Source organism: Salmo salar, chromosome 26, assembly GCF_965601325.2.
Source record: "Salmo salar chromosome 26, fSalSal1, whole genome shotgun sequence".
Classification (NCBI taxonomy): domain Eukaryota; kingdom Metazoa; phylum Chordata; class Actinopteri; order Salmoniformes; family Salmonidae; genus Salmo; species Salmo salar.
This window is the reverse complement of record NC_138316.1, coordinates 2,507,372-2,526,123: the sequence shown is the minus strand read 5'-3', so window position 1 is coordinate 2,526,123 and position 18,752 is coordinate 2,507,372. Positions and strand designations below refer to the sequence as shown.

General features: G+C 43.6%; 1 protein-coding gene across 2 annotated transcripts in view; it reads right to left on the bottom strand.

Moving 5' to 3' along the window:
- Window positions 1–449: 449 nt before the first annotated feature.
- adam9a (ADAM metallopeptidase domain 9a) overlaps window positions 450–18,752 on the bottom strand; it is a 104,087-nt gene continuing 85,784 nt past the window's right edge. Inside the window, exons 11-23 of one of the 2 annotated variants that reach the window (XM_014174863.3) lie at window positions 18,583–18,716; window positions 18,155–18,326; window positions 17,198–17,290; window positions 12,575–12,770; window positions 12,253–12,358; window positions 11,939–12,122; window positions 11,577–11,657; window positions 11,376–11,481; window positions 10,871–11,012; window positions 9,676–9,754; window positions 5,830–5,859; window positions 2,903–2,970; window positions 450–2,801 (exon numbers count right to left, since the gene is read on the bottom strand). In XM_014174863.3, coding sequence (XP_014030338.1) covers window positions 2,741–2,801; window positions 2,903–2,970; window positions 5,830–5,859; window positions 9,676–9,754; window positions 10,871–11,012; window positions 11,376–11,481; window positions 11,577–11,657; window positions 11,939–12,122; window positions 12,253–12,358; window positions 12,575–12,770; window positions 17,198–17,290; window positions 18,155–18,326; window positions 18,583–18,716 — 1,452 coding nt within the window. In that variant the 3' untranslated portion in view covers window positions 450–2,740. The remainder of the gene's footprint in view (window positions 2,802–2,902; window positions 2,971–5,829; window positions 5,860–9,675; window positions 9,755–10,870; window positions 11,013–11,375; window positions 11,482–11,576; window positions 11,658–11,938; window positions 12,123–12,252; window positions 12,359–12,574; window positions 12,771–17,197; window positions 17,291–18,154; window positions 18,327–18,582; window positions 18,717–18,752) is intronic. The other variant, XM_014174864.3, reaches the window with a different exon arrangement.

Sequence of the window (18,752 nt, the reverse complement as noted above, 5' to 3'; positions counted from 1 at the left end):
CATGGAATAACCGCACACATTCAGCGGTGTGAGAAAGGGCCTTCTCAGTCATTAATATCATAGACATGCTTTTAGTACAAAGCTTAAAAAACATATTATGTTATACATTTAAACGACGGCTGCATTTATGTGAGTATGTGGATTTTTATTTCATATGCATTACAAAAATCACCTCCACCTATTAGTCCAATCAAGGCAGCCATGACTTTCTTTGAATCACAAAGTGTCAGACATTTTCACGATTGCCAGCTATCACATCATCATAATCATATACAGAGAACCTGGAAGATGTAGGAAATGCAGTTCAATCAGGCCAATCAAATCATTTTCACATTCTGCAAACATAAAACGTGAAATGTCAACCACATACGTACATGATCCTCAAACAAACATTTGTTAAAAGTCTACTTCAGCATGTGGCCTACTAAAGTATGACATGATGACATTGGTTCTTGAAGAAGTCAGTCTTTATTGTGGCTAAGGAAGTTGGTTGTTGTATGCAGCATCAAAGAGGTGGGAGGATTGCCATATTGCTATAGGATGCCTCAGTAACGTTTATGCAGGCAGTGTCTTTCAAATGTCTGAGACAGGATGCTTCTAAAGCCACATGACCTGCTTCCTTCCCGTCATTGGAAAATCATCATGTCCGAATATACAGTAAACACATTTCAGAACGTTCACCAGTTTTCAATGCATAGGCCATTGACCTCGATATAGTTTCTCAAAATGCAAACATGGCATGATCACATGAAATGTTACATAGCCCTTAAATATTTACTTATTTTATGTAATAATTTTTTCAAACAAATCAGGGATACAACGAAACCAGTCAAATAAAATGGACACACATTAAAGTGGCAATTAGCAGTTGAAACAATAAAGCGATCAATGGGTATATATCATTAATTCATAATTCAAAAAATGTATGTAGCTTGGGTCTAAGGGAATTCCATAGCGACAGCTTGCGAGATAAGTCATGCACCAATGACGGTACCTGTTGGGGCTCCCAAGTGGCGCAGTGGTCTAAGCCACTGCATCTCAGTATTAGAGGCGTCACTACAGACCCTGGTTCGATTCCAGGCTGTATCGCAATCGGCAGTGATTGGGAGTCCCATAGGGCAGCGCACAATTGGCCCAGCGTCGTCCGGGTTAGGGTTTGTCCAGGGTAGACCGTCATTGTAAATAACAATTTGTTCTTAACTGACTTGCCTAGTTAAATAATGGTTAAATAAAATACATTTAAAAAACCTGCTAGCAGCTTGTGTCCTGCTTCCGAAATGGCATCCGTAATCGGTAGATGGTTCTGATTGATTATTCAGTTTTCTGCGATGCAAACAGTGACCAAACTATTAAATCCAGTTTTTAGATGCTACCTCCCACCTCCTCAAATCAAAACCAATTATGGATTCTATATTGTGTTCTCATTTTGCGTGAACACATGTCTGTGTTTCACACCTGTCTGTCAAGCTAATCAGCCACACAATATAGGCACCATGTGGGAAGTTGAGGGAATGTGCGCGCACAAAGCGAGAACAAAACATTGGCATCCATATTAGATTTTGATTTGGGGAGGAGGGTTAGCATCTAAAAATGTGATTTGCTAGTTTCTTCACTGCTCGGCGATGCAAACGGCAACCTATGAATCAGACCCATCTACCGATTATGGATGTCATTTCGAACACCGTCACGCATGCTGCTAGCATGTACGGTCATTGGACCAGGGTTTATCTCACAAGCTGTCGCAACGGAATGCCCTTAGACCCGGCTTATTAATCAAATGATTAATAAAGGTGTCTAAATTTGGGCAATCCATTGGGGGTAATGGCTAAATTGGAAAATATAAGTATCCAATAAAATGTATTGAATAGAAGAACTGTAACAAAAGGGACAGGCTATGAATATCTGTATTGGGTGACCAAATACAGAAACCATTTATCGGTCAAAAGGTCCAGGCATAGTCTAGCTCATCATCCAATATGTTCACGATATCGTCTTAATTTCCAAAAGGTGAAAAATGAAGATAGAAATCCAGCATGTTTTTTAAGCTAAATTAACGGCAACATAAGATTAAGGTTGTAAGAGCAACATTATTGTACTGTATGGGACACACTTATAAGACAACTAATTCAAACCAGATTTAATACTGCAAAACTTTAAATATCTGCGGGTTCTCAAGTGATGAAAGGCTGCATATTACCATTAACCAAGTGAAAATAAAAAAACGTTTTATGTTAAACTCATGTGGTCTGAATCTGATTAAAGCATCTGAGGAGTCAAAAATGTCTTCATGGAATAAAGTACACAAATCATCATCATACAGTAGGACCAAAGAGAGGGTAAACTGCAGGCAGTATGATCCAAACCAGGTAAATGTCTGCAGTATCAGTTAAGCCGGCGCATGGATTACATTCCCACCAGCACCATCAGGTTTGTCTAAAATGTTAATTAAAATGTTTTACTTAACCAACACAAACTCCCCACTATGATCATCAAGGGCTTGCATGTCATCTTTACATTCCTATGACAGTTGCTCAAGGAGAAGTGAAGTGTATGCAATTGGTAGCAGGGGTCTTATATAGCCAAACATCATCTCTGCTTCTTGCAACAACAACAAAAAAGACCCCTTGGAGTGGATCAGAAACTGGTCCAGTTCGTTTTACAACTCTGTATTGCAGGTGTGCCTCTTATGTCAAGTGACTGCATTTCATGTGTGGATTTTGGCTGACCGCGTTTCCATGGGCTAGACTGGGGGTGGGGGTGCAGGTCTTTGAGGCACAAGTTGTGTTGCAGCAGGTGTTGGTCTAAGAGAAAAATAAACAAACATTTGTAAATTAAGGGCTGACGCTTACATCATATAAAAAGGTAGGCCTAATGAGTAGTAAGTAGCAAGTACAATCTTTACCTTGAATAGGGAGGAGGTGGTCTGACAACATAAGATGGCACAGAGACGGTCCTGCTCGTCTGCACAACCTGCAATGAACATAAATATCACTCTCAGTGGAAGGTAACACCAAAACAACTTCAGCATAACAATTGTGAGCCTATGTATGGGGTGCAGGTAATGGCAGCTGTGGGTGGGTGTGAGTAGGGTTAGGAATCATAACTGAGGAAAGATTGTAATGCAGGGATGAATACACATGAGTAAACTCACTAAATAGTAGGATTCCCCAACTAACGTTCAATAAAAACAACATACCCTCAAAACTCCTATTATTTGTCTATTTCAAGTTTACTAACATATTTGACTCTTATGTGAACAAAAAACTCCATTCCATCATGATGAACAGAAAGTCTGCAATTTATGTGAATAAATGTCTATATCCTGCTTTGAATTTGCCCTGAAAATGTGCTGCCATTTTCCACCACAGACAGAAGAGGTGGCGGAGAAACAAAAATGGTGACAGAGCAGAACACCGATAAACACAAAGTATACACAAAGTAACTTGCTGTGATCTTACCACCAAACCTGGGTCAAATATACTGCTCAAAAAAATAAAGGGAACACTTAAACAACACATCCTAGATCTGAATGAAATAAATAATCTTATTAAATACTTTTTTCTTTACATAGTTGAATGTGCTGACAACAAAATCACACAAAAATAATCAATGGAAATCCAATTTATCAACCCATGGAGGTCTGGATTTGGAGTCACACTCAAAATTAAAGTGGAAAACCACACTACAGGCTGATCCAACTTTGATGTAATGTCCTTAAAACAAGTCAAAATGAGGCTCAGTAGTGTGTGTGGCCTCCACGTGCCTGTATGACCTCCCTACAACGCCTGGGCATGCTCCTGATGAGGTGGCGGATGGTCTCATGAGGGATCTCCTCCCAGACCTGGACTAAAGCATCCGCCAACTCCTGGACAGTCTGTGGTGCAACGTGGCGTTGGTGGATGGAGCGAGACATGATGTCCCAGATATGCTCAATTGGATTCAGGTCTGGGGAACGGGCGGGCCAGTCCATAGCATCAATGCCTTCCTCTTGCAGGAACTGCTGACACACTCCAGCCACATGAGGTCTAGCATTGTCTTGCATTAGGAGGAACCCAGGGCCAACCGCACCAGCATATGGTCTCACAAGGGGTCTGAGGATCTCATCTCGGTACCTAATGGCAGTCAGGCTACCTCTGGCGAGCACATGGAGGGCTGTGCGGCCCCCCAAAGAAATGCCACCCCACACCATGACTGACCCACCGCCAAACCGGTCATGCTGGAGGATGTTGCAGGCAGCAGCACGTTCTCCACGGCGTCTTCAGACTCTGTCACATCTGTCACGTGCTCAGTGTGAACCTGCTTTCATCTGTGAAGAGCACAGGGCGCCAGTGGCGAATTTGCCAATCTTGGTGTTCTCTGGCAAATGCCAAACATCCTGCACGGTGTTGGGCTATAAGCACAACCCCCACCTGTGGACGTCGGGCCCTCATACCACCCTCATGGAGTCTGTTTCTGACCGTTTGAGCAGACACATGCACATTTGTGGCCTGCTGGAGGTCATTTTGCAGGGCTCTGGCAGTGCTTCTCCTGCTCCTCCTTGCACAAAGGCGGAGGTAGCGGTCCTGCTGCTGGGTTGTTGCCCTCCTACGGCCTCTTCCACGTCTCCTGATGTACTGGCCTGTCTCCTGGTAGCTTCTCCATGCTCTGGACACTACGCTGACAGATACAGCAAACCTTCTTGCCACAGATCGCATTGATGTGCCATCCTGGATGAGCTGCACTACCTGAGCCACTTGTGTGGGTTGTAGACTCCGTCTCATGCTACCACTAGAGTGAAAGCATCGACAGCATTCAAAAGTGACAAAAACATCAGCCAGGAAGCATAGGAACTGAGAAGTGGTCTGTGGTCCCCACCTGCAGAACCACTCCTTTATTGGGGGTGTCTTGCTAATTGCCTATAATTTCCACCTGTTGTCTATTCCATTTGCACAACAGCATGTGAAATGTATTGTCAATCAGTGTTGCTTCCTAACTGGACAGTTTGATTTCACAGAAGTGTGATTGACTTGGAGTTACATTGTGTTGTTTAAGTGTTCCCTTTATTTTTTTGAGCAGTGTATAAAAGTCAAATACTTCCAAATGAGGTGCGCTTGTTTTCGCTTTGACTGTACACTTTTGGGACTATTCCATTGGTATAATTGTACCAGGCAAACTAAATCATGTGCAGCTCAAGTACTTTAAAGTATTTTTTATATATTTTTAAGGATTTTCTGTATTTTATTGTACAGAGGAGAGATAGTGGGAAAGATGGATGTAGTGTGTGTCAGAAAGGCTTGGGCCAGATTCGAACCCATGCACATATGCAAACGGGTGTTGGTGGCAGCGGAACTAACTGCTAGGTCACCGCAGACATGATAACTAAAAGTTTTTTACATTTGTACGTGACCTAGGTTTGGTTACAACATTGATTGGTATGGGAGTAAATGACTAAGGTTAGGATAGAATAGGACAGCATGCGCCCTACAGCAGAACAGTGGCAATTAAAAACTCCTCAGTTGAAAAGGCCGTGCTGAGCCATGTTGCATTACTGCTGTGTTGCTGCCACTCCAGTGGGCTGAGAGAGAATCCTCTATTTAAGTTGGGTACAGTAGATGCCAAAACATTTAGCATGTATAGTTACATAAGCACATTCCTCATTTTAAACTTTTCTATAGAAGAAAAGCCCAGAATAACACAGAAAGCCCAGAATGGTGTTCAAATAGTGGTGTTCAAATATTTGTGTTGTGTCTTATTCAGCAGAGCCCCAATGATTGGTAGAAAAGAAGAATAAAAGGGAATACAGAAGCAATGCCCCACAGACCCTCTTAAGAACAAATTAGAGTATTTTACCTCCTCTGGTGGTAATAACTGAGCTTGGTGCTTTACATGGGGAAAGAAGAAGGAGCCTCGTCATTACCAAACAAAGCATCCATCAATACAGGTCTGCATCACAAATGGCACCCCATTTAGTGCATACAATTTGACCAGGGCCCATAGGACTCAACCAAATGTGTGTGTAGGGACCCTGATCAAAAATAGTGCACTATGGTATAGGAATTAGGGTACTATTTGGGACTCAGATTATGTCTATGACTTTCAAGACAGTGAATATCACCAAGACCTGGTCACACACTCAAGTGGCTAAAAACAGAAATAGTGGTTACAGTAAACATGCCTCAACTTAACATAATGTTGCTACAATGGACTCCTCCGTACATGGTAAAAGAGGTTGCTTTCAGCAGGGGTAGGAATCGGTTCAGGGAACAGAACCGAGAAACGGAACAACATTTTTTCAAGTAACAGAACCAGAACGAAAGCGATCTATTCTGTTACGGAACAGAACTTTTATTTTAAAAGAATGGGAACCAGGTAATAACGTTATTTCATGTTCTGCAACAAAGTGCCTATGCAAAGCCCTCACTGTCATTAAGAAACTTATTCCAGTGTCTTCGAAAACTCTAGGCGGCATTATGGTGTAATGTAATCACATCAATTATGTCACATGCGCCGAATACAACAGGTGTAGACCTTACTGTGAAATGCTTACTTACAAGCCCTTAGCCAACAATGTAGAGTTTTCTTAAAAGTAAGGTAATATGTACATATAGGTATAGATACTAAACAGCGAGTAGCATCAGCGTAAAGGGGGGGGGGGGGGGGGGGGGGGTGGGCAAATAGTCTGGGTAGCCATTTGATTAACTGTTTAGCAGTCGTATGGCTTGGTGGTAGAAGCTGTTAATGAGCCTTTTGGACCAAGACTTGGTGCTCCGCTACTGCTTGCCCTGAGGTAGCAGAGAACAGTCGGACTCGGGTGGCTGGAGTCTGACAACTTCTAGGGCCTTCTTCAGATCGCCTGAAATAGAGGTCCTGGATGGCAGGAAGCTTGGCCCCAGTGATGTACTGGGCCGTACGCACTACCCTCTGTAGCGCCTTGCGGTCGGATGCCGAGCAGTTTCCATACCAAGCGGTGATGCAACCAATGAGGATCTTTTCAGTCTCCTGATGGGGAATAGGCATTGTTGTGCCCTCTTCACAACTGTCTTGGAGTGTTTGGACCATGATAGTTTGTTAGTGATGTGGACACTAAGGAACTTGAAGCTCTCGACCCGTTCCACTACAGCCCCGTCGATATGAATGGGGCGTGCTCGGCCCTCCTTTTCCTGTAGTTCACAAACAGCTTCGTCTTGCTCACATTGAGGGAGAGGTTGTTGTCCTGGCACCACACTGCCAGGTCTCTGACCTCATCCCTGTAGGCTGATCGGTGATCAGGCCTACCACTGTTGTTGTCGGCAAACTTGGTTGTGGAGTTGTGCGTGGCCACGCAGTCGTGGGTGAACAGGGAGTACAGGAGGAGACTAAGCACGCACCCAAGGGGCCCCCGTGTTGAGGATCAGCGTAGCAGAAGTGTTGTTGCCTTCCCTTACCACCTGGGGGCAGCCTGGCAGCAAGTACAGGATCCAGTTGCAGAGGGAGGTGTTTAGTCCCAGGGTCCTTAGCTTAGTGATGAGATTTGAGGGCACTATGGTGTTGAACGCTGAGCTGTAGTCAATGAACAGCATTCTCACTTAGGCGTTCCTTTTGTCCAGGTAGGAAAGGGCAGTGTGGCATGCAATAGAGAATGCATCATCTGCGGATCGGTTGGAGTGGTATGCGAATTCTAGTGGGTCTGATGGTGTTGATGTGAGCCATGACCAGCCTTTCAAAGCAATGTTGACCTGTTTAAAGGTCTTACATCGGCTACAGAGAGTATGATCACACAGTCATCCAGAACTGCTGGGGATCTCATCATGCTTGGTTCAGTGTTGCTTGCCTCGGAGCACAGAAGGCACTTAGCTTGTCTGGTAGGCTCGCGTCATTGGGCAGCTCGCGGCTGGGTTCCCCTTTATAATCCGTAATAGTTTGCAAGCCCTGCCACATAAGACAAGCATCAAAGGCGGTATAGTAGGATTCAATCTTCGTCCTGTATTTACGCTTTGCCTGTATGATGGTTCGTCGTGGGGGCATAGCGGGATTTCTTATCAGCGTCCAGATTAGTGTCCCACTCCTTGAAAGCGGCTGCTCTAGCCTTTAGCTTGGTGCGGATGTTGCCTGTAATCCATGGCTTCTGGTTGGGATATGTACGTACGGTCACTGTGGGGACGACGTTGTCGATGCACTTATTGATGAAGCCGGTGACAGATGTGGTATACTACTCAATGCCTCCCAATGAATCCCAGAATACATTCCAGTCTGTTCTACAAAAACAGTCCTGTAGCTTAGCGTCCGCGTCATCTGACCGCTTCCGTATTGAACGAGTCAATGGTACTTTGTGCTTGAGTTTTTGCTTGTAAGCAGGAATCAGGAGTATATAATTATGTTAAGATTTGCCAAATGGAGGGTGAGCGAGAGCTTTGTACGCATCTCCGTGTGAGTATTTTCTCCTCTGGTTGCACTTGACATGCTGTTAGAAATGAGGTAAAACGGATTTAAGTTTTCCTGCATTGAAGTCCCCAGCCACTAGGAGTGCCACTTCTGGGTGAGCATTCTCTTGTTAGCTTATGGCCTTATACAGCTTGTTGAGTACGGTCTTAGTGCCTGCATCAGTTTGTGGTGGTAAATAGCCAGCTTTGAAAAATAGATGAAAACTCTTAGTATATAGTGTGGTGTACAGTTTATCAAGAGACTTCCTTAATATTAGAGATCGCGAACCAGCTGTTATTGACAAATAAACACAGACCACCCCTAGTCTTTCCAGAGGCATGGAAAACCCAGCCAACTGTATATTATCCATGTCCTCACTCAGCCAAGACTTGTTGAAACATAAGATATTACAGTTATTGATGTCCCGTTCGTAGGATAGTCTCAAATGGAGCTCATGCAGTTTACTCTCCAAGTGATTGCACGTTCACCAGTAGGACAGTAGGTAAAGGCGGATTATCCACTCTCCGACAAATTCTCACCAAGCACCCAGATCTGCGGCCCGTGTATCGGCGTCTCTTCTTCATGCGAATGACGAGGATTTGGGCCTGGTCCGGAAGGAGCGGTAAATCTTTCACCTCCGATTCATTAATGGAACTGAGAGTCATGATCAAGGGCTAGCTCTAGTCCAACATTAGTTAAGCCAACGCTCTGAAGTTCAAAGACATTCAAAGTTCCTTCATAGAAGCCGCTCCTCCGTAGGTATAATTCCGTGGGTCTAATTCAGACTTGGCATGTCATAACAAGATGCCCAGCGCTTCATACACAGAGCGCTCCTCACCCGCAAAATTTCAGTCGCACCCTACGCAAAACACTTGTCTGTCCAATGCATGTACATAGCTTTCCCGCTCCATAGCACGCTGATCTATCCATTGGTGAAATAATTGAATGTCATCTAAGTGAAGAAAAAAAATTTTTTAAAAAAGGAACGATATAAACTTACTTTTTTGGTGTTTAAACCATTTCAGAACGGAACAAAAAAAAAGTAATGGTACTGTTCAGAACAAAATGAATGGAAAATTATTTTGGTTGCAACCTCTGCTTTTCAGACAACCTGGGGCACAGCCCGTTTAATGTTTCTCAATCAAAGACAGATAGATGAGATACAGGGAGAGAATCTACTAGCCTCAAGTCTGTCATTTATGGGTTAGAGAATTATTTTAAAATTTTGGTGGTTTTAAAGATTACATCCATGCCACCATGAAACTTTCATGGGAAAGTTTGGTGACTGAGACTCACTCTGTCTTTGACAATGATGTTGGGGTTGGCTCTTGGAGGAGGGCCTCGGCTAGTGTTCGCCTGAGGTCTGCTGTCGGCCCTGTGCACAGGAGGTAAAAAACAAACAAGCATTTCCTATTATTTAGTTTTATGTTCATTTCAGATACAAATGCAAGATCTGTCATTCTCAGTAGCTAGGTTTCCATCCAATTGGCAACAGATTTTCATGCAAATATTCTAGAATCTGCATAAAGAAAATATGACCATTTTCCCACCAGTGGTACTTTTCCACTAAATAGACTTGTTGGGGATAAAAATGTGTGTGATGGCGAAGTTCACACAAAATGTACTTTCTCACTCAGGTTTTCTTCTACAGAATAAACATATAAAGTTCAATGTGTTTCCATCACGTTTTCAACTGTACTGAAAGTTTTGTAACAAAATCTGTTGCGTTAAATAGAAAATGTGCCTACTCTGGTCTTGGCACCTGCGCTCTAGTCAACAGCTTGCAGATACAGTGCGGGTAGGCTGTGAGGGTAGGCTAGTCTACATGACAAGATTATTATGGATAAGAGCAAGAATATTTTTATTTGTCAAACAGCAGTCAAGCATTGATCATCATGTCACCAGTAGAAGACCCTCAATATTTTTAGGAAAGCGGCATTAAGCTCATCACCGTGCCACCATGTCGAACGAACAAATCATCTGTTGGCATTAATAAAATTATACCGAAACTTCCTGTTTCCATCACAGCTGTCGTGATTATGTTTTTAAACGACATGACTTTACTCGCTTCAAAATTGGGGATGGAAACGTGGTTAGTGACATCAAGTCTGACAAGTGGTAGATCTGTTCTATGTGTAATATTTGTATGCTTGGCCTTGCTTCCCCATAACTTTCGTTTTTGTTTCTTTGTACATCAACTTCAAAACAGCTAAAAATATATTTTTTGTTATTGAACACATATTTCACAGTGGTTTAGATGGTACAATGATTCTCTACACTTGCTTGTTGTGTCATATAAGCTGGAATCAGGCAGAAACTTCAAAATTTTTAAAACCAGTAATCGTCAGAGCTAAATTCTACATATCGCGTCTTTAAAGTAAGTCAAGGGCAATCATGAAATAAATATGGTCTATATGGCAAAGGAATTCGGTGTATAGAATAGAATAACATTTGGGACGCAGACTAAGAGAAGTTGATGAAGTGGACTCACTCGTAGCCCTGGGATCTTTTCCTCCTGCAGAAGCGCCTCTGCAGCTCATTCCTCCTGAAGAAGACGAAGAAGCCCAGCGCCATCAGAGGCAGTACCAGAAAGAAGAAAACCAGCAGCCCATCCCTTGTGGAGGTGTCCTTGTCTGTAGGAGGTAGGAACCAACAGTCAGGGGAAGGGACCAACAGTCCAAGTCAACCTGTCTGACAATACTGTACTTGAATGTATCCTAGGAAATAACATAGACTGACACAAGGTCTTGCATCTCAACTGGCTTCAAGTAGCCTCTTATTGTCCTCTTTGAAAAATCTATTTTTAATCTGGAGAGGTAAGACTAAATGAGTAAATTCTCATTAGGCCATATTGCTTACACTCATTTGGTATCCAAAACACACAGATGTCTTCAGATCATAGCAGGTAGATTAGGAGAAGAAGATTCTTCTTTAGACTATGATTCAGATGCGCCCATGGAGTCTGCTCTTAGAGGGCCTTTGTGCTGGTCACTCACCGTTCCACGTAGGGCCGCTGTCCACGCTGCCGCCGTAACCTTTAGCTTCGCAGTAGGGCGGTGCCCAGCCGTTCTCACAGTGGCAGTTCCTGTTACTGTTACACACCTAAAAGCGGAAAAGGCAAGCGTATTAGACAAAGCCCAGACACCTGTAGGACACACCCCGGGAGACGATAAATTTAGTAGTAGTGAATGACCTACCCCGTGACTGTGGCATTTCTTCTGGATGTCACAGTCGTAGTTGAGCACGTCGGCGCTCCGACAGTCGTAATTCAAACAGACCTGTGGAGCGATAACGTGAGAAGTCGCTCAGTGAAACGCTCCTACGAAAATGGAGAACAGCGTACCTAATTCTGTACGCAGACGCAAATAACTGCATCTGGGCTTTGCAACTACTGTATCGCCCGGAAATGGTCTCTAACAAAGATGATAGACTATGGAATTGAATGGAATTTATTTGGGTGAAAAAATTATACAATGTACAATGGCTCCCCAGAGGATAGCTCCTAAAACCAACCCGTTTCCAAAGTGGTCCTGCAACTGGTTCGACTGGCTCCTCTTACCTTGTTCTCCCCACACTTGGTCCCCTCGTTCACCATGCCAGGGTCTGGAACGTCCGACCCCAGCAGAAAGTCAACGCCCCAGCACTTGATTCCGGCGATGGGCGTCTGGATGATGGAGGGCTCGATGCCAAAGACGGTGACCGACTGGACGTTCTCACACTGCAGCTTCCCACACATGGCATTCCTATACAGAGTGACAGACGGGTGCACACACAAGTACACATTTTCCTCATGCCGTCAACATACATTGTTGACAACTGTATTTGCTGTCGATTATACATTGACAAGAATGCAAGTCACAGAATTTGTCTGACCTGCTCTCACACTTCTTGTAGCCATAGTTCTGGTAGCCGCAGTTTCCAAAACGATCCCCCTTGGAGTTGACATCTTTGAAACACACCTCTGGGGCAGCCTTTGCCTCTGTACAACAAGTGGGAAATGGATGAATTTACAGTACAGTGTCTATTGGTTTATTTGCACTGATTTGTCTATAAATATTGTACTACCAGGAGAAAGAGAGTAGGAACAGCAGGGAGAACAATTGTACCACCAGAGGGCACTCATAAGCAATGGTTCTGGACATTGTGATTTAGAAGGCAGCAGAATTCCTCTTATGCAGAGCAAAGGGGAACTCACTTGGGCCAAAGATAGCCCGGCATTGTCCATCGTAGTGCTGGCACTTCCCATTGTAGCAGTAGGCCTTATCCACTTTGCAGGGATGGCCGTTCTGCTTGAAGACGTCGCTTGGACACAGTGCAGATGAGCCGTTGCAGTACTCCGAGAGGTCGCACTCATCATTGCTACCTCTACACACTGAGCCCCCTGGCAAATACTAAGAGAGTAAAGACATCACATGAACAGTGTGAATATTAGACCTGGGTTCAAACTGTTCAAACTAACTTCAGTACTTTAGCTGGGCTTGACTGAGTTTGCCTGCTGCAATGAAAAAAATGTAATAGTTGCAAAACTGCAAACCCAGCCTACAGTGCCATCAGAAAGTACTCACACCCCTTGACTTTTCCCACATTTTGTTGTGTTACAGCCTGAATTTTAAATTGATTAAATTTAGATTTGCGTCACTGGTCGACACATAATACCCCACGATGTCAAAGGGGAAATATGTTATTAGAAAGGTTTACAAATGAATAAAAATGAAAAGCTGAAATGTCTTGAGTCAATAAGTATTCAACACCTTTGATATGGCAAGCCTAAATAAGTTGAGTAAAAATGCGTGTACGAAGTCACATAATACGTTGCATGGACTCTGTGTGCAATAATAGTGTTTAATTAACATGGTTTTTAAATGACTACCCCATCTCTGTACCCCACACATACAACTATCTGTAAGGTCCCTCAGTCAAGCAGTGAATTTCAAACACAGATTCAAGACCAGGGAGGTTTTCTAATGGTTCGCAAAGAAGGGCACCCATTTGTAGATGGGTAAAAAAAAAGCAGACATTGAATATCCCTTTGCGCATGGTGAAATTATTAATTACACTTTGTATGGTGTATCAATACACTCAGTCATTACAAAGATACAGGCTTCCTTCCTAACTCAGTTGCCGGAGAGGAAGGAAACCGCTCAAGGATTTCAACATGAGGCCAATGGTGACCTAAAAACAGTTATTGAGTTTAATGGCTGTGATAGGAGAAAACTGAGGATGGATCAACAACATTGTAGGTACTCCACAACATTAACCTGCAATAAGGCACTAAAGGAATACTGAATTATTTTTAGCAAAGAAATTCACTTTTTCTCCTGAATATTAAGCATTATGCTTGGGGCAAATCCAATACAACACATCACGGTGTACCAGTCTTCATATTTTCATGCATGGTGTTGGCTGCATCATGTTATGGGTATGTTAGTCATCGGCAAGGACAAGGGAGTTTTTAAAAAATATACAAATAAACAGAACAGAGCTAAATACAGGCAAAATCCTACAGGAAAACCTGGTTCAGTCTGCTTCCCAACAGACACTGGGAGACACATTCACCTTTCAGCATGACAATTACCCAAAACACAAGGCCAGATATACACTGGAGTTGCTTACCAAGACAACATTGAATGTTCCTGAGTGGCCTAGTTACAGTTTTGACCTAAATTGGCTTGAAAATCTATGGCAAGACTTGAAAATGGCAATGATCAACACCAACTTCAAAGAGCTTGAAGAAGTTTTTAACGAATAATGGACAACTATTATAAACTCAGCAAAACTCAGGATCCTGTCTTTCAAAGATAATTCGTAAAAATCCAAATAACTTCACAGATCTTCATTGTAAAGGGTTTAAACACTGTTTCCCAACCTTGTTCAATGAACCATAAACAATTAATGAACATGCACCTGTGGAATGGTCGTTAAGACACTAACAGCTTACAGACGGTAGGCAATTAAGGTCACAGTTATGAAAACTTAGGACACTAAAAAGAGGCCTTTCTACTGACTGTGAAAAACTCCAAAAGAAAGATGCCCAGGGTCCCTGCTCATCTGCGTGAACGTGCCTTAGGCATGCTGCAAGGAGGCATGAGGACTGCAGATGTGGCAAGGGCAATAAATTGCAATGTCCGTACTGTGAGACGCCTAAGATAGACTTACAGGGAGACAGGACGGATAGCTGATCGTCCTCGCAGTGGCAGACCATGTGTAACAACACCTGCACAGGATCGGTACATCCGAACATCACACCTGCGGGACAGGTACAAGATGGCAACAACAACTGCCCGAGTTACACCAGGAACGCACAATCCCTCCATCAGTGCTCAGACTGTCCGCAATAGGCTGAGAGAGGCTGGACTGAGGGCTTGTAGGCCTGTTGTAATGCAGGTCCTCACCAGACGTCACCGGCAACAACGTAGCCTATGGGCACAAACCCACCGTCGCTGGACCAGACAGGACTGTCAAAAAGTGCTCTTCACTGATGAGTCGCGGTTTTGTCTCACCAGGGGTGATGGTCGGGGTCACGCTTATCGTCGAAGGAATGAGCGTTACACCGAGGCCTGTACTCAGGAGCGGGATCGATTTGGAGGTGGAGGGTCCGTCATGGTCTGGGGCGGTGTGTCACAGCATCTTCGAACGGAGCTTGTTGTCATTGCAGGCAATCTCAACGCTGTGCATTACAGGGAAGACATCCTCCTCCCTCATGTGGTACTCATTCTGACATAACCCTCCAGCATGACAATGCCACCAGCCATACTGCTTGTTCTGTGCGTGATTTCCTGCAAGACAGGAATGTCAGTGTTCTGCCATGGCCAGCGAAGAGCCCGGATCTCAATCCCATTTAGCACGTCTGGGACCTGTTGAATCAGAGGGTGAGGGCTAGGGCCATTCCCCCCGGATAGTGTTACTTTTGATTTTGACCCCCCCCCCCCTTTGTTCAGGGACACATTATTCCATTTATGCTTGTCACATGTCTGTGGAACTTGTTCAGTTTATGCCTCAGTTGCTGAATCTTATGTTCATACAAATATTTACACTTGTTAAGTTTGCTGAAAATAAACGCAGCTGACAGTGAGAGGAGTTCACAATCCAGGTGTGCAAAGCTCTTAGAGACTTACTTATCCAGAAAGACCCACAGCTGTAATCGCCAAAGGTGATTCTAACATGTATTGACTCAGGGGGTTGAATACTTACCTAATCTAGATTCAGGTGCATCGTAAAGTATTCAGACCCCTTCCCCTTTTCCACATTTTGTTACGTAATAGCCGTATTCTAAAAAAAATGGCCCTCTTCAATCTACACACAATACCCCATAATGACAAAGCCATATTTACATAAGTACTCAGACCCTTTGCTATAAAATAGGAAACTGAGCTCAGGTGCATTCTGTTTCCATTGATCATCCTTGAGATGTTTCTACAACTTGATTGGAGTCCACCTGTGGTAAATTAAATTGATTGGACATGATTTGGAAAGGCACACACTTGTCTATATAAGGTCCCACAGTTGACAGTGCATGTCAGAGCAAAAACCTAGCCACAAGGTCGAAGGAATTGTCCGTAGAGCTCAGGATTGTGTCGAAGCGCAGATCTGGGGAAGGGTACCAAAAAATGTATGCAGCATTGAAGGCCAAGAAAACAGTAGCCTCCATCATTCTTAAATGAAAAAAGTTTAGAACAACCAAGACTCTTCCTAGAGCTGGTTGCCCGCCCAAACTGAGCAATCGGGGGAGAAGGGCCTTGGTCAGGAAGGTGAACAAGTACCCAAAGGTCACTGATAGAGCTCCAGATTTCCTGTGTGGAGATGGGAGAACCTTCAAGAAGGACAACCATCTCTGCAGCACTCCACCAATCAGACAGATATTTAATGAAGTCCTGAGCGCTCTGGAGCAGGTTCTCAGACTGGGGCGAAGGTTCACCTTCCAACAGGACAATGATCCTAAGCACACAGCCAAGACAACACAGGAGTGGCTTCGGGACAAGTCTCTGAATGTCCTTGAGTGGCCCAGCCAGAGCCGGGACTTGAACCCGATCAAACATCTCTGGAGAGACCTGAAAATAGCTGTGCAGCGACGCTCCCCATCCAACCTGACAGAGCTTGAGAGGATCTGCAGAGAAGAATGGGATAAACTCCCCAAATACAGGTGTGCCTAGCTTGTAGCGTCATACCCAAGAAGACTCAAGGGTGTAATTGCTGCCTAAGGTGCATCAACCAAATACTGAGTAAAGACTCTAAATACTTATGTAAATGTGATACACACACACACACACACACATATATATAAAATAGAACAAGTTTTTGCTCCGTCATTATGGGGTATTGTGTGTAGATTGATGAGGGAAAAATAAATGTAATCAATTACAGAAAAGCTTTAATGTAACAAAATGTGGAAAAAGTAAAGGGGTCTGAATACTTTCTGAATAAACTGTATATTAGTGTTTTATTTTCCATAACTAAAAAGTTTAATATTTTCTTCCACTTTGACAGAGTATTTTGTGTAGATCGTAGACCAAAAATTATAATTAAATACATTTTAATCTCACTTTGTAACACAACAAATGGTGGAAAAGTCGAGAGGCATGAATACTTTTTGAAGGCACTGTATCTAGCAAACTAGGTAGACGAAAGCAAACGCTATAAGTATTTGAAAAAAGCTTAATAGTATTTAATTATCCAAGTATGTGGTGAATATTGCTGCTGTTCAAATTCCTTTCTTTCTAGTCTGTCCCTAATTTGTAGTTCATGTAAAAAAAATCTGATGGTTGACTTGGTTTTTAATACCAATAACATAGACAGCAGTGCTACACTAAATGGAAGTTACCTGACAATTTTTACAGCACACTCCATAAGCACACTGTGCTCCACCCTTGAGCTTGCAGGTCTTGGCTTCACAGCACGGGTCCTTCTCACATTCCTGTAGGGGGAGAAACAAACACCATGAACAATCAGTGAGCAGGAGGCCACCATCACAGACTATTATGGCATTCTTCAAAAATACTGCTGTAGTCCGAAACGGCACCCTATTCCCTATATCAGGGATCGTCAACTGGCGGTAGTAGTTCTGAATGGGGTTAAGGAGAAAAAGAGCAAAATGTGGTCTTAATTAGCTGGCTTGCTTAGCTAGCTAGCTTCTCTAGGCTACTCCAGTCAATTCAGGCACTGTTATATGGGATGATAAATAACATTGTGGCTGCTACAAGTTAGCTAGTCTTGGCTGTAGCCGATTAGCGTCTCACTCTCTACGTCTCACTCTCTACATGTTTTTTAAAGTAATCAAAGGTCCCATATTCATAGCACGCCTTGTGACTTTACAAACTTGTTGAATGCATTATGCAGTATGTTTTGTTTGTGTTTTAGATGATGTTGTGACCAGTAGAAATGAATGGTAAATAATGTATTGTGTCATTTTGGAGTAACTTTTATTTTACATAAGAACATGTTTCTGAAAACTTCTATATTAAATGTGGATGCTACCATGATTACAGATAATCATGAATTAATCTTGAATAATGATGAGTGAAAAAGTTAAGAGGTCATACCCCCAAGATATGCTAATCTCTAACCATTGCCAATAACAGGGGAGGTTAGGATTTTTGGAGGGTATGATATTTATCCCTCATCATTCATGATTCTCTGTAATCATGGTAGCACTTTAGAGCCCCGTCTATGGGCTTATCACCATATCAGGGTTGGAGTATATTCCATTTCAATTTAGTCAATTCAGGAAGTAAATGGAAATGATACCAACGTTGCACCATATCACTTTGCAATTCGTCACCTTGTCTGAGCCACAGTCACACTCCTCTCCCATGTCCACCAGTTTGTTGCCACAGTAGGGGGCGCTGTAGGCCTCTTCCGGACGCGGGATGTTAAGCAGGCAGCTGCCCCCCGTGTTCAGGATCATCTTCTCAAAGTCATCGGCGCTGCAGCTGCTGAAGTTCCGCGAACCACTGAGAGGGGGTAAGAGACAGAAGAAGCTGGGTTAGTACCAGGATATGTGATGGTGTAGAGTGAGGTTTCCCCGAGACGACACTGATGCATTTTCCCCACTAATGGTTAAAGCTAGGATTGGGGTTGGGGAAGCTGATCCCAGATATGTTCTTTGGGGAAACTTTGCACCACAGCAATATTTCACCCTCCTTATGTAAGGACAGATCACCATGGGAAAAGTGGTGAAAATAGTCTTGAGGGTTGAGGAAAACTCACGTGGCGCCCGAGTTCATAATACAACTGGTGACCCCGCAGTGGCAGTTACGCCCGTCGTCGTGGTTCATGCCCAGGTTATGGCCCAGCTCGTGGGCCACGATGGACGCAAAGGACGGGATGTTGTTGTTGGTGAACTGAAGGCAGAGAAAGACATAGAACGCTCATTAGAA